This window comes from Monomorium pharaonis, chromosome 10, assembly GCF_013373865.1.
Source record: "Monomorium pharaonis isolate MP-MQ-018 chromosome 10, ASM1337386v2, whole genome shotgun sequence".
In the NCBI taxonomy this organism is placed as follows: domain Eukaryota; kingdom Metazoa; phylum Arthropoda; class Insecta; order Hymenoptera; family Formicidae; genus Monomorium; species Monomorium pharaonis.
This window is the reverse complement of record NC_050476.1, coordinates 5,292,646-5,315,725: the sequence shown is the minus strand read 5'-3', so window position 1 is coordinate 5,315,725 and position 23,080 is coordinate 5,292,646. Positions and strand designations below refer to the sequence as shown.

General features: G+C 42.0%; 2 protein-coding genes across 2 annotated transcripts in view; one reads left to right on the top strand and one right to left on the bottom strand.

Annotated features, from left to right (window-relative positions):
- Positions 1-47: 47 nt before the first annotated feature.
- On the bottom strand, positions 48-3,890 carry LOC105837759 (microtubule-associated proteins 1A/1B light chain 3A). Its single transcript, XM_012682815.3, has 4 exons — positions 3,724-3,890; positions 2,673-2,835; positions 2,225-2,414; positions 48-2,138 (listed from the first exon to the last, which is right to left on the bottom strand). Exons 1-3 carry the CDS (start codon positions 3,767-3,769, stop codon positions 2,249-2,251), a joined length of 375 nt encoding a protein of 124 aa, XP_012538269.1. The 5' UTR covers positions 3,770-3,890; the 3' UTR covers positions 48-2,138; positions 2,225-2,248.
- A 1,401-nt stretch (positions 3,891-5,291) lies between these two features.
- LOC105837407 (dual specificity tyrosine-phosphorylation-regulated kinase 2) overlaps positions 5,292-23,080 on the top strand; it is a 42,618-nt gene continuing 24,829 nt past the window's right edge. Inside the window, exon 1 of the mRNA XM_036292758.1 lies at positions 5,292-10,071. Coding sequence (XP_036148651.1) covers positions 8,854-10,071 — 1,218 coding nt within the window. The 5' untranslated portion in view covers positions 5,292-8,853. The remainder of the gene's footprint in view (positions 10,072-23,080) is intronic.

Sequence of the window (23,080 nt, the reverse complement as noted above, 5' to 3'; positions counted from 1 at the left end):
TCCACTTTTTCCTGAATATCGAATAAAAAGTAGCGAAAACGTTAAAATATGAAAAAAATTAGTTTATTGCAAACACATCGCACAATGTGGGGTACATACAGTTTTCCACGTATTCATCACGAAAGCTTTACCACTAAACGTGATGTTGACTACTGCTAGTATCACTACCATTCTTAATTTAATCATAGGTACGTTCGTTTTAATTACACTTCCCTTACGCCTCGCCTCTTGTCTCTTTTTCTCTCTCCAAAGCTCGGATATATACCTATTTCATTTTAAGCGTGGAAGGCGTAAGAAAGTGCGATTAAAACAACCATCAGGATATCTTCCGAATCATTATCCAGCATAAATATCCAGTATTTCTATTGTACGATGATTGTATGTTGCGATACATTCATACATGCATACATACGCAAAGTTGCAAAATATGTGAACCGATAAACTTGTCAAATAATATCAACTTGCGTAAAAGCGCTGCAAGAACATATCGTATCGATACAATGCGTTACAAAAAAATCAAACTATTATTAGAGATATATCTTTATATATTGTATATCTATATACGCTTAAAATTGCATCTGATATAGTGTAAGTTAAAGTAGTAGATATTTACATAAACGTGGCTATTGTATTAAACAGATGTCTAGAGCAATTGCATGGATTGGCATTCGTTATAAAGTAGAATTAAAAAAGCTCAGAGAGACTATATATCAGTATACAAACGTGTAACTATGTATTATTCAATATTTAAAAAGTTTGAGAAACTTCTGCGCTCTTCTGATTTTTTGCTCATCTCTTAACAGTAAACTTTTATCCTTTATGTTTTATTTCTTTTTTTTAAATTTATTGTACAAGTTTCCTACAGAGAGAACATTTTATCAGATTGTTAGATTATCTTAAACCGTGACCCTGAAGAGTTTGCTGATTAAAGTAGTATAGTACTTAACACTTAACTAACTTTGTTGTCATATCGTTGAACCCGACAGAGATCAATTTTATATCTTGTGTAAAACTTAATGTAATTTTACGAGAGAATTTAACGCACATTATCGTACATCACATGTTGCGGATTGTTATGTACATGAACACTTTTATCAATGTCTTAGCATTGTGTGGTAAAAATAATACTTAACAATGTGATATTATGATAGCAAGATATTTCTATATACGAAAATACCATAATATAAAACGGTTTTGGGAGTACTGCTATAGAGCACATAAAAATGTAATGTATCAATAAAAAATATTAATAGAGTTTATCAAAACAAAAATTCTTTTGAGCTGGCAAACATAAATTCAGTTTGTTTTTAATTGTGTAACGGTAACAAACCCTATGCTTAAAAACTAAAGTAGTAATAATAATAATGCAGATTTTACATGAATTACAAACTAGAGCGTCTGCAATATGTGAAGTCAGTTTGGCGTAGAAGAATAGCAGAAATTAAAATAATTTATTTCGACTAATCAGTTGAATAATCTGATGAGAATAATCGACTATGATTCGCTAATTTCTTATGACTTGAAACTTACTTCTACTCCTACTTCTTACACCAGGCTTACTCCATACATTGTAGACAGCCTAAAAAAGACTGGCCTACCACACAGGTTAATTGTAAAAGAATAATCAGATTGAATAAATGTCATATCTGAAACGTATTAAAATAACATTTTAATTTAAAAAATGTTCTAAAGATATAGACTTGACATAGAAAGAGATAAAAATCTTCCATAGTTTTGAATGATCTTGAATAAAAAAAGAATCTCTCACATCTTTAGATAAATATATTGGCTTATTACTAATTTATAGTTTATCATCGCTAAAATTAGTAGTAAAATTCGTCATTAATAGTATAAACTAAGTAAACGCTACATATGCTAACTTATATATAGATGTAATTTGTCCATATGTCGAAGGGATAGAAAGCACCGTAATGATTTTATACACAAATTCCCATGAAATAAATCATATGATTGTTCTATTAATCATTCCAGCAGGTACGGTAAGTCGATCACAAAGATTCTGCACATTTCAATTAAAGGCAGATAAAGTTACTAGCAGATCTAAAATCCCCACAAAATTCCACATAAACATCTATCAAAGTGTATCGTTAAGTGCCGAGGAGGTATTTCGTTTTTACCTGTAAATTTTCTCATTAATTATATATATAGCCGAGCTCACAACTCAAGTTAGAAATGACAACTCGTCAAGAGCCGTGTTACTCACTTGGTTTAAAGTTTTCTGTTTCGGTTAATGATTGCCAAATACATCCTGACTAGCAAACACAAAGTACAAGAAACCATCTGGATCCTTCTCCTGTTGGTAGAGCTCAGCCATGGTCAGAGAACCACTTACTATACTTTTCTGATTCACCAGTAGGAAAATGGCTTGTGTCGGATGTAGCTGCAGCCGACGTCTATTTACATATGATACATTAATTTACTTATACACCATCAACTTATTTTTATATGTAAACTAATGTAATGTATATCACGCATCAATTTTCAAATTTATAGATAATATAGATATAAAATTTATATATATAATTTTAATGATTCAAAACATTTAAACTAGAAAATTTGATTTGAGTTATGTCCCTCTAGCAAATGAATAATATATTTGTCTTATATTTTACAAAATCTCTTGAGAGGATCATCATCTTAAAAAGATATACCTGATTATTTTGCAAAATTCTGCTACCGTTAGGAAATCTGGCACCAGAAATTTACTCTTGTCCAAAAGTGGCAGCTGATGTTCTTGTTTGTATCGCTCTACAATAACGGGAATTTTGTTTGGATGCAACTTTCTGATTTCCTCGGCACTAACATATCGCTGTTCTAGATTAACAGAAAAGGAGGAAAAATAATCAATTTCACATTAATAATACTCGGTATCTTATCAACGTTCAATCTTGATGGATTTCTTAATTCATTCGAATGAGCTACATTTGTGATCCATGACTTGATTCAAAATGCACATTTATCATACTGATCTTTCAATTTATATATATATATATATACAGCAAATATCTTAAACTTGGTGCATTCTACAAATGTTGACTGGACATAAAATAAGGATACAATAAAGCAAAAAAGTTAACATTGATAAGTGCATTCCAAATACAAAGCCCTTGGTGTCCACGATACTAAAAATCGCGCCAATATCTCGGACAAAGGAATAATTTAATAAATCGCACTTGATTAATTGGGCCAACTGACCAATCGCACTAGCCAATTCTCTCAAAGGTCCGAGACCTCGGTGCGAATTTCTAGCGTCATAAACGCGAAGTTTCACGCTTATCGCCCTAATACTTTTCGCCCTTTGTTTTCAACCAATGCTTTGTTTCTCTGCGCTCGCGTTATCTGTCGCGAATCGCGTATTCGCGATGTTTATTCAAAGTGGACGAAACGCAAGAATACGCTCGTCGCGTGATTAGCCTTTGCATGAAGATGTGGATATATACACACACACATACACATACACACATATATATATATCATATATAAAATATGTGTGTGTGTGTGCGCGCGTGTGTGTGTGCGTGTGTGTGCTGTAAATATCGAAAAACGAGTCTTCGATCGCCCGAGGCTTCGCGAGCTGAAGGCGAATCGGTCTTTCCAGAACGATGTCTAGAACCCCAAATTAAGGATGCAAGTGCCCTTTCCGCCCTTTGTTTTCCCTGTCTATCCTGCCCTACCTCCCTATCGCGATCGAGATCGACTTACCGAATGTACGTTTCTCCTTGTACGATCTCCTGGGCGTCAAATTCATGTTTGTCGCAATATAACGTTATAACGCACTATCACCTACTGCGACGTACGCGACGCGCTATCAGCTGTGGACTCGGTCTCCGTCTCCGTCTCGGGTCAAAATAACGCTAGCTAACATGTACAACGACGCCGTACGAGGAGTCAGCTTGGGTTAGTCGGACGTGACGTAATCGAAGCACAACGTGCTCAACCACGTATATACGCGTATAAGCTTTTGCACATAATGCTAGAGAACACAATGTAGGAACACAGAAATTATGAATAAAAAGTTATTACTTTTGAGGTGCCTTTCATGTTTAATAACGTGATAGCAATAAAAGCTAATAGTTGCTTCTCTTCGTCATTGTACATCGGAAGCTTGTCCTATCGCCTGTTGTCTCGCATTCTACAAAAATCTTCTCTATTTCGTGGCGCACCGAGAATGATTCTGGGTCAAATTCAGTCGATCAAATTCCGATCGACTTAATAAATCGGCGATTAGTCTGCTGAGTAATGCCCGCGGTGTCTTGTCATTCTAGACTAGACAGAATGACTAATTTTTTGCCTAATAAACGCAAGTAAATGACGAATCAGAAACGAAAATTGTGTACACATGAAAAGTTAAAAAGTTAAACCACGTTTACCACTTTTAGCTTAACTCAATTTATTTGAAGTGATTTAATTTTTAACTTTAATTAATTCTCTAATTAATTCTGTAATTGAAATTTTATCTATGTAAAAAAATTATTAAAAAACATTCATACATAAAAAACAATTAATATTTGGACTTTAAAAAAATATTTTTGGCATAAATAGTAATGGTTAAAGGGCTAGCAGAACAGATTGATTTATAATTTCAAGACAATGTTTTATGCTTTAAATCTTTTTCTTTAGTAACGTAATAATTGTCTTGTTTCAAGTCAAGTCTTAAGTCACAAACAAATAATTTGCTTTTTAACTTTTAAGACTTAAGATACAAGACAGTTATCGCAAACGTTACTAAAGGCAAAGATTTAAAACATAAAACTTGTCCTAAGATTGTAAGTCAGCCAAGGCTCTAACTTCCAAGGCACTTCTACTAAGGCTCTAACATCCTCGTTTAATATTTAACAACGAGAATAAACGATGCACCATGTGTACATCCATCCAATAGTTCAGTTGAAAAGAACGTACCTGATCTCTCGCCTGTATTCAGAACGCACTGAACGCTCTAATCTGATTGGTTCTTGTCTTTAATTCTTCACTGGATCCAGAAGAAGAAACGAATCATAGAAAAGAATCATTGTGTATGACTCCAAATCTTTTTTGATATATTCTTTATAAAATAATGTAGCTACAGAGCCAGATTTTATATTTTGTCTTAAAAAGTTTTAATAAATATAATTTTGTGACCCACAGCATTTACGTTTAATACAAATTTTATATTGACTTGTTTTGTAAAAAATCTCTCCGAAGACAGCTACGGGCGATCCTGCTATTTACTATTTATTTAATAAGATTTTCTTTGTATTTTGGTTGTGATATGAAAACGACGAATAATTCACAACAGAAGTTGATACTCCTGCCGACCCTTAAAGGTTCCTAAACTTATCTCGTCTAGATACGAGTATGCTGAAACAATCATCTGATCGGTTGCGCAAATTTCCGGATGCACACATGCACTTTTAAGAATCATATGGCCAGCACATTTCCGTTGAGATGCATGTATATTTAATCGATTTGAATGGTCTGAATAACAATTTGAACGCAAATTAAACTTTATACTTGAAGACGTTTTTATATTGAAACGTTTTATTCTAAAAATGTAAATTTATAGTTTATAACTTACTTTCTATTTTTTCTAATTTTATAAACTACAAATAAGATAGAAAACAAGTTAAACCATGCTTAAAGTTACGTATTGGTGCAATCGGACCTTGAATATTTATTATTTACTACGTTCGATGCAATTTGTTTGAAGTGACGTAATGTTTAAGATGGACGATCTATATATGATTCGTATCGGACTTCTATACTAAAATCATATTTCTACTTAATTATCTATGCCATATATTTTAACGCGTGCGCGTGTATATTTTAATATGTATTTTATTACACTTTACATCTGGAGCTATCCTGATTTTCTTTTTCATTTTACGCTTTGCACGGTGTATCAAATTACAAATAGAAAATTCTTCAAGAATTTCAGATCATTCGAGGCAAGATGTTAAGTGTAATTGCTTAAGTCGCAATCTGACAAAATCAGATGTAATTAAGCTCGGCAGACGGTTTTCTTCCTATATCAAGTACTTCTAGAGAATTTTAAAGCTGCAGGTTGTGTAAAAATAGAAAAAGGAAGTACAATCAACATTTAGCGAAACATTCAATGGGGAGAAAAAATCTCAACGATCCAACGCAAAGTTTCATTTTATTCATTACTTTATGAGTCATTCGATATCGAGTATTATTGTAGACCGTAACTATCGGTGAAGAGAGTCTGGGCTGCGCGCCGACGAGTGTCGCCCTCTCGCGAGCGTCCGGCGCTTCCTGACCTCGACGACAGTGGGCAAAATCTGCCCCGGTGTCGTCTCCCGCGGAGTCAACGGAACGCCGTGATGGAGCACGAAGATTTGCGCACGCGGGGACTCGCCTCGCCGTCGACGGGACGGTACCGTGATGTCGCGCTGACCCGGTGGTCGGCGGTGTCGCAGTAACGAGACTCCGCCGTCGTCATCGTCGTCTCGTCTCAGTCGGATCGAGAAATCCGCGAGCCCGAGTCGCTCGGTACGACGACAACCGACGGAACCGTCGGGACGGTGGTATCGTCCGAGCGCCGCAGTCGCGAGAGCAGAATCCGCGCAAATCCGCGTGAGAGAGTCTCCGCTTCGACGCCGAGCGCGCGTCGCGTGTTGTCGATCGGGAGTCGAGCGACGGAGGGAGAGACAGCGCGCGCGAGAGAGAAAGAGAAAGAGAGAGAGGGACAGAGCGAGGCGGGAGGGCGGAAAGGGGGACGCTCCCCGCGCTCGCGCGAACACCTGTGCGCGGTGCTGCGGACGGAGACGGAACAGTCGCGTCCCGACGTCGCTGCCCGTCGCGTATGCACCCGTCGCGTCGTAAACAACAAGAGGCGAAAGAGGCGGAGGAGGAGGAGGAGGAGGAGGAGCTGGAGCAGCAGCGTTATGGAGGAGTCGCCGAGAGCGGCGACGACGGCGACGTCCTCGTACGCGTCAGGACCGTAAAGGATCCGTCCGCGATCTTCTCCCCCGCGTCCCGTCCCGCGACCGGGCATTTATTAACACGGGGGGGACCGACGTCGCGCGTTTCGGCCGGGAGTGTGCGTGCATCGTCGTGCCTGTGCCGGATATCAACCCCGCGACGTGCCGCTGGTGGTGGTGTGGTCGGTGGTGATCATTCTCGCGGTTAGAAAAAAGGAATAGACAAAGTGTGTGAGTGTGTGTAAGAGAGAGAGAGAAAGAGAGAGAGAGAGAGAGCGCGACGGACGGAAAAAGGGCGACGGATCGAGCGAGGCGGACGGTCGGACAGACGAACGAACGAACGGACGGACAGACGGACGGACGGACGGCGAGGAAGGGAGGGAGCCAGCCGCGCGGGGTGCGACGAGCGAGAGCGAGAGGAAGCGGCAGCAGCGGCGACGATCGGCCAGTCAGTGCGCCAGAAGCGACGAATTCGACCGGCGCTCCCTTTGTTCGGCGCTTCGAGGAGACCGAGAGAGACGGAGAAAGAGAGAGAGAGAGAGAGATTCGCAACCGCCGGTCGAGTTAATGACGACGACGACGTTCCACGCGGCCGTCGAACGAGATCGTTTCATGCCATCGACGACACGGTGCCGCCGTCCGGCGCGGTGAGGCCGACGACGACGACGAGGAGGAGGAGGAGGCTCGTGTTATGTCGCCGCCGACGGTGCTCGCCGTCCGCGTGACTACTACTCGTCGGAGCCGGTGACGAAAGAGAGTCGTCGGGCCGAGGATGTGACAGACGGGCGAGCTAGAGGAAGAGGAATTCGTCGCCGAGGGAGAGTAGAGAGGGCGGTCCACGACCCCCGGCCGCATTCGGAAATTCGTTAACGAAAAAAAAAAAAAAACCAGTAGAACACATTGTGCGCGGATTTTCGCGAGTGCGAGGGAAAGTGCGTATGTCTGTGCGTTTCGGCGAGTGATACGCGTCCGCGAGAGAGAGAGAGAGAGAGAAAGAGGGGGAAGAGGGGGGGCGGTTCTTTGTGTGCACGGCGGCATCGCCGCCCGCGAGAGGTGGAATCGATCGTCGCCGGATCATCGGCGGGCCGGCGAGACCCGCACCGTCGCCGACACCGGGGGGCGAAGGGTATTTTCGCGCGCCGTCCGGGGGCACGTAAGAATGGAACGGCGACGGCGACGACGACGCGGCGACAGCGACCGCGGCCTCGACGGCGGAGTCGTCAAACTCGCGGCAGCCCGGTGCCAATAACCTCACACCGAGCCGAGTGTGCGTGCGTGCGTGCGTGCGAGTGCGTTAGTGTGTGCGGGGGGACAGCCGACGGCGCGGTGGTGAGTTCGGCGACGCGATGCGCTCGCCCTCGTCGCTCGCCGGGACAGGTCGTAAAATCGCGAGACGCTCGACGATCCGCGCCTTCCGCGAGCGGCCGCCACCTCGTCGGGACGACGACGGGAGCGCGGGTGCGAGAGTCGTCCACCTTCGTCAGCGCGATCGCCAGGAATCGAGGGAAAGGAGGAAGCGAAGGAGATCCGTAGAGCAATAAAAAAAAATAAAAAAAAAACTCGCCGCGAGTGCAACCCCTTCTAGTCCGCTGCATTTTACGCGAGGGCCCCCCTTACCCGCGAGGCCCCCGGGGAATACAACAATAACAGTAACAATAATAATAATAATAATAGTACTAAATAAAAAAACTGTGGACACTCGCGAGTTTGCGTATACCGATCATGTGCCCCTCCGCAGCGTCGCCCGCGGGGCATCTCTCCCTGGACGTAGCGCCCGGCGGCGAGGAGGACGCGAGGATAGCGCGCTGATCGCGACACGTGGACTCTCGATGATACTCGAGCCCCGACGGCGGGGGAGGGACGACGACGGATAGGACGGATATACGAGGCGGCGCGAAATCAATGGGCACCAATGACTAGCCTGGCCCTGTCGGCGGCGGCAAGCAGGATCGAGATGCCCCTCTCGAAAACGAATCCGTTCGTGCAGGCGGGCGCGATCTCGACGCAGCCGTACATCTCGAGCAGCGAGAGCGGCAACCACCTGCCGCCGATCATCAAGGGTACCGGGCTGACCGGCAGCCTGAAGCAGACTGGTGGAGGAGGTGGCGGCGGCGGCGACGACTCGGTGGTGCCTTACGTCGGCTATCAGAGATTACCGTGGAAAGGCGAGAGCATCGGCCTGAGTAACTGGCCGGTGAGTCACAACTCCAGCCACAACTCGCACTCGCAACCCAACAGCCAGTCGAGCAGTCCAGTGGTGAGAAACGGCCGTTCCGATGGCAACTCCAACGGCGGTGCTGGAGGCCGCGGTGTCGGCGGCGGCGGCGGCGGCGGAGGAGGAGGTGGTGGAGGTGGCGATGGAAGCGAAAACGGAGGCAACGGAAGTAACGGCGGTAGCGGAAGTGGTGGCGGTGGAGGAAGTAGCGGTGGTGGTGGCGGTGGTGGCAGCGGCGGCAGCAACAGCATCGTCAGCGTCAAGCCGAAAACTGCCATCATCACGCCGGAGATGGTGATGAAGCTCTACATGAACAAGCTGACGCCGTACGAGCACCACGAGATCTTCAACTACCAGCAGATCTACTTCATCGGCGCGAACGCGAAGAAGCGGCCGGGCATCATCGGCCGGCCGAACAACAACGAGTACGACAACGAACAGGGCTCGTACATCCACGTGCCGCACGACCACGTGGCGTATCGCTACGAGGTGCTGCGCGTAATCGGCAAGGGCTCGTTCGGCCAGGTGGTCAAGGCCTACGATCACAAGACCCACGAGCACGTCGCCCTCAAGATGGTGCGGAACGAGAAGCGCTTCCACCGTCAGGCGCACGAGGAGATACGTATACTGCGCAAGCTGCGCGAGCAGGACAAGGACAACTCCATGAACATCATTCACATGTTCGACTCGTTCACCTTCCGCTGCCACATGTGCATCACCTTCGAGCTCCTCAGCATCAACCTCTACGAGCTCATCAAGAAGAACAACTTCAAGGGCTTCAGCCTGCAGCTCGTCCGCAAGTTCTCGCACTCCCTGCTCCTCTGCCTGGACGCGCTCTACAAGAACAAGATCATACACTGCGACATGAAGCCGGAGAATGTGTTGCTCAAGCAGCAGGGCCGCAGCGGCATCAAGGTGAAAAAAAAAAGAGTAATGATACAAAGATACGCGGAAAAATGTCACTCTCGCCCTAAAGAAGGGCACTTACTTACGATTGCTCTCAATTTTTACCTGCGATTATCTTTACAAGGATTATTTTCTTGACAATAATCTTGAAATATAATCGTTATTTATTTAAGACCGATTGCTCCATTTTATCGGGAAGTTTTATCGACAGATACCTATTATCTGTCTTTATTATAATTTATAATATAAAAGGACAATGACAGACACAGGTTTACCTGATAAAAATTTCTATTTATTTAGTATATGATAAGTTTTTTCTCAAATTTGTGATGAGTATTTTTAGATTCTGAAGAAAATGTTCTTTGGTAAAAAATAACCGTTACTTATTATAATAGAAAAAAAGGAGTAAATGCCTTAGGAGTGCATTTATAATGTGTACAGAAATCGTGGTTATAATATTTTCCCGACAAATACATTTGATTATGCTTTCAATTACGTAAACTATGTAAAGTATTATTAAATGAAGATCAGGATTTTGGGGGAAAGAGAGTAAAAGTTTAAAAATGCTTATATCCATTTTTGTCAAAACAGATTTTTTTAAATCTCAGTTTAACTTAATTTATATATTTTTTCTAATTCTCAACACTAGAAAAAGATATAACGAGTGAATTAAACTGAGATTAAAGTTAATCTACATTAGTAGAAATAAGCATTAGTACAAGTCAAAAATCAACTTCATAAAAGTAGACATTAACAATTTGTTAACATAAACCATTTTTTCTGGTTATTTTACAAATATTTCTAGCAATTTTATAAATAATTAAAATAAAGTCATCAATAAATATTTTCTATATTTTATATCCGAGTATATACACATATATTTTATGTTGTATCCCGATTTAACATTTTGGTACAAGTTAAAATATTTAAAAAACATTCACCTTTCACCTTTATATTTTTCTATGCAAAATGATAAGAGGAATCGATTTATGCAAAAAATATACGCGAAAATGTTAAAAAAAATCGACTGTGTTATCAAAATCATATTCATCTCTATCATGATTAATTATTTCATTCATGTATGTATTAAACATTTACTCCTTTTTAATGCATATCATATACCCGCAAAGTTTTACACATTACATTTACATTTTCTTCTGTATACCTCAAATAAAAAGAATTTTACAAATAAAATTGAAAGCTTGAATTGGAAGCGCGCGGAAGTTGCCAGACGAGCAATGGGATCGCGATTACTTATAAACCGCGCGCATTAAAGTGCAATTAAAGAATTTACTATGATCTAAAACATTCCTTTCTACGCCGGAGAAAATCCGTTTCGAATTCAACGGAATCGAATTTAGATCTTTTTGTTCACAACTCTTCAAAGAAATAACTTAAGCGTTACATATTGTACTGTTACAGCGAACTGTTGAATACATTGGCGCGTGCAAATCTTATATAGTTTGACGGAAAGTTTCTCTCCAAGTCGCGGTGTTTGATGAAAGCAAATTTGCGGCTTAAGGCACATGATACACTCGATACATCCTTTGATATTACCAATAATATTTGCGAAACGAGAACCACCGAGTCGCTCGCGACGACGTCTCGAGAAACCACTTATTATTTCTCGTAACGCGAGCCTTTATTGACATTCCTTTGTACGCTTTGCATACGGAAGGCTTTACTACCCCGTGTCGGAACGACAGATATGCGCCGATGTCGTGTGATATGAATGTCGTTACCAGGAGACGCGAGCTAACGAAATTTATATCGTTTTATTTACGTATTCCGCGCATCTTCTTACCTACTTTGTTCCTTTGTACGTTCCTATCGCATCAAAAATATGTAAGTTTGATCATACGTGTTATTTTTTTCCATGCCTTTTTTTCCTTCCGTTTCTCACTCTACGAGCCCCTTTACTTTCGTGACACTGGGTTTTTTCAATTAATGCTAATCGATATTTCGCTTCGTCCACGAAACATTTTCCGTGTGCCCAGGCGACCTTTAGTCCCGTTTATTGCCGGGGGGGATCCGATATCGGTGAAATCGCGCGGAAGGCCTGTCGGAGGCTACCTTTTCCCCCTCGTGAATAATATGACACGCCGTGCTACGCAAAACAAAAAAAAAAAATCAGCCGAGTTTCTCGAGTTCACGACTAACCGACAAACCGAAAGAGCGCGAATAAGATCGAAACGATGTCTAGCTGTTGCAGCGCAGACACGGTCACGTTAACTTTGTTGTTATCCAGCATTGTCGATAGAATGTATTTGTTAAGTGGAATTCGTCGAATCCCAGTTAATTTAAAACTTTAAATAATAAAAAATTACGTAAAATTTTTTAAATATCTTAAGTTAAACTCGGATGCCAAATTACAATTGATGCAATATTCAAAATCGTTTTTAAACTTTTTTAAAAATAAGATCTCAAGAAAAAATATGTTTGCTAAGTGAAATTCGTAAAATCTCAATCTATAATCTCAAATCGTAATAAAAGAATGAAATTTTCAGAATATTTTAAATTAAGACCGAAATTGTTGTGACACACAAAATTATTTTAAAGCTTTTTTTTTTTTATTAAGATCTCAAGGCGTGCGAAATACGTTTGCCAAATGAGATTCGTTGATTCTCAATTAATCTGTAACTCCAAGTCGTGATAAAAATCAAAAATTTGAGAATATTTTAAGTGAAATTACATCAAACCAAATTATATGAAATTGGTGCGATGCAAAATCATTTTACAGCTTTTTCATTATAATAACGTGCGCGTAGAGCAAAGAACTGATTCTCTTGCGAAGCGAACGCTATATTTAAAATACCTGGACTTTGCCGTATCCCGTCTTAATAATGGGCCGCATGAAAATGACTAGTCGGCCGCTAATGCTGCGCGCGATTTCCTGCACTCCGCGAAACGAGACGGCGGAGCACAAAGAGGGAAAATTCCTGCAGCATGCGGCTACTGCGTTTCAGATATATTGCGATGCATTTAACACTTGTATTGTTTACGATGATGGAAATGGGAGGGTGTGCGTGGGCGGTGGTAGAAATTCTTCGATGCAATTCCGCAACTCCCAGCCGGTGGCCCGCGAGTGCGCGAGGGATACGTTCGTGTTGGAAATTCTGGTCCATTACCTACGGCACTCCCCTGCTTGCATTTATGCTTTCAACGATAATTGGTAGAATTGTATAGTTGTCGAGATATATCGTGTTCTTCCTGCCGTCATGATTTATATTTACATATTTGCGCGCGAATTAATAGCTTAAATATTCTGGGCGATGACTGTAGATATGTAAATCAGTTTTAACGCGCACGTGCTGAATCGAAGACATCTCGAGAAAATTCTAAAGTCCTCTTTTCTTAAATGCTCATGCTCATTGTTTTAGCTGTTGTTTTTTAAACAACAATTTAAACTAATATACTCTGTTTAACATTATCGTTATTTCATACATAAATGATATAAAATCTTCTTTAAAGAATTCAATAATTTTAAATTTGCATTATTTTTTTTTCAATATTGTAATCGTTATCTGAGAGAAGAATATAATATTGTGATTGTTTTTATAATAATAGTATTATAAAACAATTCTAATAATTCTTGATTTGAGAGGAAATATTGTTATTTTTTATCGATACTTTTTTCTCTTTCGACTCATAAAAATTATTGATTAACAAGGATACATTCTTTCAATTAATAAAGCCATGTAAATTTTTTTTGTAAACAGATAATGATTTTAATGCTATACGTAATATCATTTTAATATCTATCCATTTCGAAAGTAAAGACATTCAGAACAAAAATATGCTTTTTTTAAAAACTTACTAGACGCCATAGACGCGCGCTATTTGACTTATTTTTTACTTTTTAAAAATAAGTTGTAACGATGATTGTACAGATAATTATCTATAGAAATTTGACAGCTGTCAAAATATAATGTGTTTAACGTTAATTGTAACAAATTAAATGTAATTTATTCAACGTTGGCATTTTTAATAAACACAAAAAAATTTGTAGAGAGTCAAAAGTAAAAACGTGATAAAATTATATATTTGACGGAGTTGAAAATTTTAATATAAAATTATATATTCAACGGTGTCGAAATTTTTAATGAACACATAAAAAACTTTGCAGACAGTCAAAAATGAAAACGTGATATAATTATATATATAGCCCCCTTTATTTTTTTTTTAATTTTTCTATAAATTTTTTTGTGTTTCTCTTTCTCTCTCTTGCTATCTTTAGTTAAATTGTTCTTTATAATATTCTTTGTTTTCTCTATAAAAAAATAGATATATTCTATAATATTCATGCTGTCAAATATAAATTTCCAAAATTTATATAATTATACAATTTAATAATAACAATCTTTCTAGCATTTTCTGCGTGAGATATTAAATTATTTAGTTATACATTAATTATAACGAAACACTGTCAACAATAAAATCACTTACATGGCTTTTTAAAGAAAGTATTCACTTTTTACTTTTTAAATAAATTGCAACGATAATTTGATATAGATAACCATCTATACAAAGACAGCTGTCGAAATTCAATTGCAATGTTAGTTACTCTCGCAGCACGAAGTAAGCGCAACAAAAGAACCAGTCATTATCGTGAAAAACTGTCAACAATAAAATCGGTAACATCTGATTTTTAAGAGTCGATAAGCAGATAGATAAATAATGTTATCAATATAATATACTCGTACATTCGCGCTGGTTATCTGATTACCTCGAGTATTGCTCCAATTCTCGAAATCTCGGCTATACCTGGTAGTACAGGGAGACGTGGGTATTCCGAGGGTATTCCCCCTACTTCCTCGTCCCCGGCGATGAACGTGCAAGAACGCGCCGCGTGCAAGTGGGAATCGCATTATCTCCGGCAACTGTAGCATTCGCACGCAAGTCCGCAAACTTTCCGAGTAAGAGGCCTGCCTGCTGGGTCGTGACCTTGCGAGGCCGCCCGATGGTTTACTTTGACGCCGACCTGCCGGGCCGGCTCGCGCCACTCCGTAAAGCTGAGAGAGAAGGAGCGAGGCTAAGTGCTGGAAATGGGCAAAAATTTGATTTGCTTGCTCCCTCTAAGTGGCCGTAACCGATGGGCGGCAAGTTCCGATGGCCTTCCGTCGCCTTCTCGTCGTCGGTGGTCGGTCCGAGGCAGCGGGGCACGCGATTCTTTCCGTGTCGCCGCGCCGATTACTCTCGTCAGTGTTCGACAGGGTGATGACACGGCGTTTCCGCTTCTATGTTTTGATCCACCGATCACGCGACGCGGGGGGACTCGAGAGAGAAAGAGACAGAGATCGAGACGACAGTGTTTGAAAACACAGATCGGTTTTTCGAAGCGCGCAAATCAGGGTCTCTTCACGATTTTCCTCTTTATTTGTTTTGCACGCATGGGACGGCAATCGGGGCCGATAAATCCTGACACGAAGAGAATGTCACGCCTCCTGGATGATTGATTATACTATCGTATGTTTTCATTACGATGCAAGTTTGGGACGAATTCTTAACACGTCGATGGACCTCTTTCGCCGGGCAATTTTCCATCCCGCGATTGCCAAATTCGTCGTTTTTTTGTTTTTTTTCGCCATTATCTAACGACGCGTTTAAAGCGTACGTACGGGCGCTACTGCCAGAGGAAAAAAAATTGCGACGGAAAGCTAGAATTCTCCGCGAGAGTCGAGATTGAATGCGGGGCAATGAGTCGTGCGAGCGCGCAATGAATTGTAATCGAATCCGAGCCGAGGTCCGGGTTTCTTTCCTTTCGCCGAGTTTCACGCTTGTGCGATTAAACCGCTTCGAATTCGCCCTCTTTCTCCCCCGCAGGCTTCGATTCTTCGCCCCAAAGGTGCGATATTCAACATGATTCGATCCCGGCTGCAGAAGCGGCGGTGGGCAAATTGCTATTCGTAGCAGGATTTTCGGAAGTAATTGTCCGTGGGTTCGCTCGCGCGGACCGATTATGAATATTCAAGATCGACCCTACGATCGTCGTGCCGGTTTTCCAATTCGGCTCGCCCAATATTTGATTTCGTGACTCGCGCCCCAAGTTCTCTCCTCGCTCATCTCATCATTGTCCACGTGATCGATCTTGCGTAAGGATCGAGATAATCATTTCGGAATCACGGCAGCGGATGTCGCGCCGATTTTTACGTCGCACGTCGCGCGCCACTATCGCTCGTACGCTTCGTACTTTTCTATTAGCAAAGTGGGTCGCAATTTGGCGATAAGATGATCGCAAAGTGCTCCTTAAGTATTCTTTTCGTGAAATATGGTTTGGCAAACATTCAGCGTGTTCCAACTAATACGGCAGACATGTATAATTTACATTGTAATTACGAGCTGTAATAATTTACATCACATTACGCTTGTCAATTAATTAATATCTTGAATTTGTAACAATATCAATTTACGGATGCGCTTAAACATTAATCATTCATACGAATAAAAGTGTTAATATCATGCGTTAATAATACGCTAATATCATGCGTGTTTCGCTATATATTTTTAATTATAAACGCATGCGACATTTAGAGAGCCAGGAAAGGGAGGAAATTTATTTATGTTTATTGTAATGTTATTTATCGTATAGAGATGTAAAGTATAGAGACACGGGAAAGTGCACAAATCAGATAACGGTATGCAAATAGAAGGTATGAGTTTTATTATTACGTGTGTTTTGCGCTGTATTTAAAGCGAAACACAAGTTCGCAGGACGTCGGGTATCTATTAATTATAAAACACACGCGCTTATATATCTGCACGTGTGCGCTGCACACGTACGTACACGCGAATTCCACTTTGAAGAGAATAAATGGATATATGCCTGTGAATTACTTTTCTCATTGTCCCACGTTTCCTATTGCTAACATTGCAATGAATGTATTTAATATCCTCTCTGTCTCTCTTTCTCTCTCCCTCTAACTTATTAACGACCTGGATTGGCAATCGACAAATGATGTATCGCTTCCGTTCGACAATTTTCTAAATATCTATTGGTTGAATCGAGAATTCACGTTGCAAATTATGGTTTATTATTTTAAATTTAATAAAATTAAACTTGAAGTTATTGTGAAAATTATGTGCGTGTATAGGAAATATATGATAAAGTTAATTAATACATAAAATCGAAGTCGTTTATCTTTTTAAAGCGATTGTTGGGATGTACTGTTTATAAAGTAAAACATAATGTTTAACGATCATAATAACCCATGGAGTTTTAAAATCACACTGTGAATTAAATATAATAAAATGATATCAAATTATTTGTTTTCATTTTATTCAACGTTTTCGCTCACATTTCGTGAATAAATTGTGAGATCTGTGCATACTTTGACTTTCGCGCGTACACACACATACACACACACATACACATATATGGAAAAATCTCGCATTAAATACGAATTTTTGTTTCTGCGTCGAATGTGTTAACCCGATAACTGTAATTTTGCAGTTCGTATTTAACCATCCGCGATATTGTAATGTATGATGTTCGCGGTATGATCGGCATGGAATGGAAAGCACGCATGAAATTTGATAGGTGTGGAATTCCATATCAGAGGTATATGTATGTACGGGGGGAATATATTTATATCATCGATCGGTGCAGTTTTGGATGTAAATTAAGTGTTCCCAGACGTGCCTATCGTGAGATTGGATTTGCATTTGCACCGGCGGAACAAGTCGTCGCGGAATAAATGCGAAATTGGTGGGAATTGAATTATTCGATATTTTAGCTCTTTTTTTTTCACTCCCTTTTGGGCGGCGAGGTTGTTGTTTCAAGTTAAAATTTTAAAAAACGTCCGAACAAACAAGTTAATTGTTTATCGACCGTATTTTATTACGTCAATTAGGGAACGAAATTGGCAATTATTGGAATACAAACGTGTACATGGGATGCTAAATGTTGCTCGCGCAATATTCCGTGCCAGCGGTGTGTAAATTAAACGGTAAAAACACATTTAAACAACGGTTGCGTTGCCGGTCGCATTAAAATAACTTCCGTTGAAGGCAATTCTGTTTACGAAGGAGAGCGACTCTGAGCGAAGTCGAGGGGCGAGGGAGAGGAGACGAAATTTGCCGCGGTGCGAAACGTATTCTGGAAACTTTAGAGGAATTCAACACGGCGACGACGTTGAAATTTACATCCCCTTGTACCTTTCCCCCTTTCTTCTCCCCGCGAGTTTCTCGCATTAATATCCCGCGGAACAGGCAACAAACAAAAGTGCCCGAGCGGATTCCCTCCCGAGATTTCCGAAGATAATCGTAAACTGGAGCAGCCCGGCGTTCGACCTTCCGTTCCTTTTTTCGGTTATCTTCATTACCGCCGTGGTCTCTTTTCGCGCGCGCTCTTATCGATAATTGTTCGCCGTTAAACAAGGTAGCTCTTTCGTGGCGCGAGCGGAAGTGTGGCGAGAAAAGGTGGCGAGAGGTGGTTCTCGTTTTCGGTCGGGGGGAGGGAACGACGTTTAACGACAGTTGAAATTTTCCGACCGGCTTCGCTCTTCCAATTTCGATAACGGCGACCTGGAGGAAAAGGGGAGGGAGTAAGCAGCACGTTCCTCATCGGCGAATAGCTGGCTTTTCCGGTGCGACATCGTCCCGGCATCTTGTCGATCGATAGAAGGAAGCACGTACATATTACATACGACATACACGTAAGCTCGCCCTCGCACGCCCCCGTATAATCACGAGAACGGATCTGATCTGGAACGTTTCGACTGACCATTCACTCCCGGTTTGACAGAAATTAATGTTTGACACACCCGTGCCTACCCGCCCCTCGGTTTCCGCCGTTTCGTTCGATCTCTTCGCGCGCGATTTCTCAGTTCGTTTCGTCAGCGACTTTCGCGCGTAGGTTTGATATCGAAACGTTTGATACAGAAACGAGAAACAGCGACAGCCAAGATATTCGTCGATCTGTCCTTGCGCGCGTGCGATTTTCTCAGAAGTCGGATTTTCGTCTACAAGTCCAATTTCTGCGTCTCGCGTCGTGGACGTCAGCCAAAAATCACTTCGCGTCGGCACATCGTCGGAAGCTATCGCGAGAAATGTAGCATAGTTATCGGCGAATATACGCTGAACGTGCAGCCTCTGATACGTGCACTATCTGTCTCTCTGATCGCAACAAGTGCCGGATCTGCGATTGATCGGAGGGATAAATTTGAACGGATTCGCAGCGTGATTTATTCTCCCTATCTGTGTACACAACGCAGATAATTGTTAATCCTAAAATGTTGTCGTTATTCAGCGATATTTATTTGTAATATGTAATTTAATGATATTTATAATTCAGTGATTTATTTATAAAATATTTATAAATAAATATAAATCTACTTTTGTAAATATAAATAGCAGAAAGTTATTAAATGCACATCACTTGTTATTTTTTTTTATATTTTCCATTTGATTTGTATACAAATAAACATTGAAAAACGTAGCTTGATATTTCAGATATTTATTACTACAATGTTTCACACTTTTCACCAATAATAAATAAATTTATTATAAGTCTTTCGCAGAGCATATGGGTTTTCTAAATCGTATCTTTTTTTTTTCTATAAATCTCATAGAATAAAACTTTTTACGCAACTATAAAAATTCATTATAAAGAAGTGCAGAATTTAAATATTATCACTTACATAAATTGATTCAAAGTTTACATCAGTTGTACCTAATTTTTTATTAAAGTGCTAACACACATAAAACCATATGTACATAGGTTGTTAAATTTTTGTCCATATTATTTCTCGTTTTGTTTATATTTCTGTCATTAAATGCTGCTTGAGCAAAAACATAAAATATTGATGAGATATACAATTTGAACTGGTATGCATTCAGCAACTCTTCCTTAATCTAAGTATTAATTAATTAATTTATGCTACTTAATTAAATAACTAATTTATTAGAAAAGACGAAAGAAAACAGAAATAAGCATTCTATCAAATTTTATCTGTGGATTGTGTGTACACATCAAATTACATATACGATAAGATTTTAATAACAAGCTTTTTTTTTTGTATCGAGCGGCGTGATTCATTTCTTCCCGTTCTTCTGCATGTATCAGTGGCGGGACGCTGCTAGCGGGCGAGATTCTTGTCATCATGGTTCCCGCGGGCAAGACGAAAAAGAGAACGATTAATAACCGCGACGCGCGATTTTCGATAAGCGCTCGCGATGTAGAATTCAAGCGCGGCCGCGAGTATCCATTACTCGTCGTTAGCGGATCGGTATCGCGCGATGCGTGAATACGCTCCACGGATTGACGGATATTACATCACACTGTGGTGATCCTATGGGATGGAGGGAGAGGGAGGGGGAAGAAGGAGGACGCACTGCGCCGCTCCGCGGATCACGAATCGCGTGGGCGCGCGCGGACGTGTCAGATCGATCGCGCCGAAGACCGCGTGCTCCATTTATCTGTCCGCGCCGAACGAATGGCGAGGTTTAAATCGCGTGGCCGGACGAAATGTTTGCCAGTGAGGATCACGCCAACGCGGCGAAACAAACTTCCGCCGGCGCTATTTGCGCCGCGGGCGGGAAACGCTCCGTCCCTTTCATCCCCCTCCTCTTTGTTTTTTTTTCCTCCCGTTTGTACACGTCACTTTTCTCCCGCGAACTCACTTTTCTTATGAATCGAACGTCAATTTGCAAAATGATACCCATTAAGCTAATCGCGCGATACGCGTAATGTGACGGGAATAATAAGGAGTACACACGGACGCGAATCGCGAGACGGACGGTTAATCCGTCAGAGAGGAAACCGGTTGTCGATCCGTTTTATCGGAAGGCTCGCCTCGCCGTCTTCGTTATCGAACCGCGAAATCGTTAAGTGAGTCGACGGGAAATACGTATCCTTATCGATTCTCCGTCTCCGTCACCCGGGGGCAATTAATTCGTAGAGTATTAGGTTAACCTCGGGCGCTCTCGAGCCCGGGGAGACCTCGTTGAATTCGATACGCCCACGCCCACGTTAACGCGCCTGTCGGATACGTCGTGGTGCATCGGTATTAGGGGTGGGCACGCGATCGTATCGCCGACGTCGCGTTTAATAGATCGAAATCAATTAATTTCCCGGGCGCAACGATTCAATCGCGATTTCTCACGTGCCGGAGAACTTCGGAGTTTCGCGGGCGCACGCAGGTTGTTATTCGTGGGAACGCAGGATGAAGACGGATCGCGGATTGTGCATCGGCGAAGGTATAGCTCCGTGGTAAACAATCGGCGAACTATCCGCCGCAATTCCCGCCCCTCTCCCCCGCACGTACAGACTTGAAACCGGGAGATAGAGAAGTATTCCGCCGCTAATCTCGCTAAATGAAACATTTCTGACCGATGGCGCTCGGTGCATCCCGATGCACCGGTGCAGCGCGACGCGGAATTCGAGCGATTAATTTATTACGGATGCCAAGGTCTGCTGGAATATACGTTTTCTAATTGATATACACGCACACGCGCGTACACATATTTACGTGCGCGCGCAGGAAAAAAAAAGTGACGTGAGATGAATGGAGATTAATGAATGGAAATTTCCTCAATGGAAGTTCTCACTTAAAAGCGAAGTTTCGCCGTGCACCGGTTGATTCGTTTCGCGCATATATCGAGGTAGTCAAACGGCCCACGCGGCACGTTGATAGCGCGGCTCTAATGGATTACTTTCCAAGACGTTTAATCCGCGAAAGTCACGGATGTGCAACCTGATTTGAGACGCGGGAAAGACAGATATTTCCCCGCGATAAACCCCTCACGATACGACACTTGAGAGGTAGACACTTGCGGATTTTACGTTATAGATATAGTTTCGCGATACGAGATACGGCCGCACGTAATAATACGGAGACTTTTAATTGCCCGATAAACGTATGTGCATCGCGTCTCCCGTAACCGTGTGGCGCACACGACAAACGGAAGTTCTCCTAACCGATTTGCAGTCGCGCGATAGCAGGAAGTTATTACGGACGAGCATAAACAGACGATTGTGGACGTCTCCGACTGCGGTTCTAGTGAGTTACGCGAACAATCCACTTAATCGCGATTAAATAAAACGCAACGTGCGTTTACTGTATTTTCAATAGCGAAACTAAACGAAAGAAAGGAAGATTAATCGATTGAAAAAGCCGAGTTTAATTAAATGTCTCGCAGAAATGCAATCTATCGTGCACCCGATAATTCGTTGCACTTTCATATTTTCGCGTTGTAATAATTCTAATAATGATAGAAGTGCCCCGACGACGACGACGACGACGAGATTCTCGAGACGCTAACGATCTTATTGGCTACTACCACTTCCGATAAATCAGGACGCTAATTGGGTCATCACGATAATAACGCGATCGTGATTTATCTAGGCGCGCCGTCTTCGAATAGCGGCGCGCGGCTGAAAATAGCACAGGGTGCATCCTTCGTCATTGTCCGAAACCGACGCCCACGTTATTTATGTTCCGCGGTATATAACCCCGCAAGGTTGCCCCCCCCCCCCCCGGCCTCTGAAGAAAGACTTTCTCGGAAGGAGAATTTGCCTCGCGCGCGACAAGAGAGAGAGAGAGAGAGTCACGACAACTCCTCGCCGAGACGCGCCACTTCGTTTAACGACGACGTCGCGTCTTCCCGCGGTGTCGCGCTTCTTTTTTTTTCCTCCCTTCGCGACATGCTGAACACGTGTGTCGCGACGTGCCCGTTTCTTCACGGGCGCACGTGCGTGTGCGCGCGCTTCAGCGCGATGGAGCGATTAAGCATTTCGAGCCGGGAGAGTGGACGAAATTCGTAATTTGTGAGATCTACTTTAAACACGAAGTTGGGCGTAAAGTGGATCTGATAAATTATGGGCGTACATGTACGACTCCGTGTTTAAAGTAGACCGTGCAAAATTGTGGACTTGTTCCACTTTCCGTCTCGTAATGGGACAGCAAAGTGACATGTTAACGGGAAAGAATTATTATCTGTTAAATGCCGCACCTACGTTAGTATCGGACATTTCGTTAAATTTGTCGATAAATCCTCTGGAGAGTTAACGGTGAGCCTG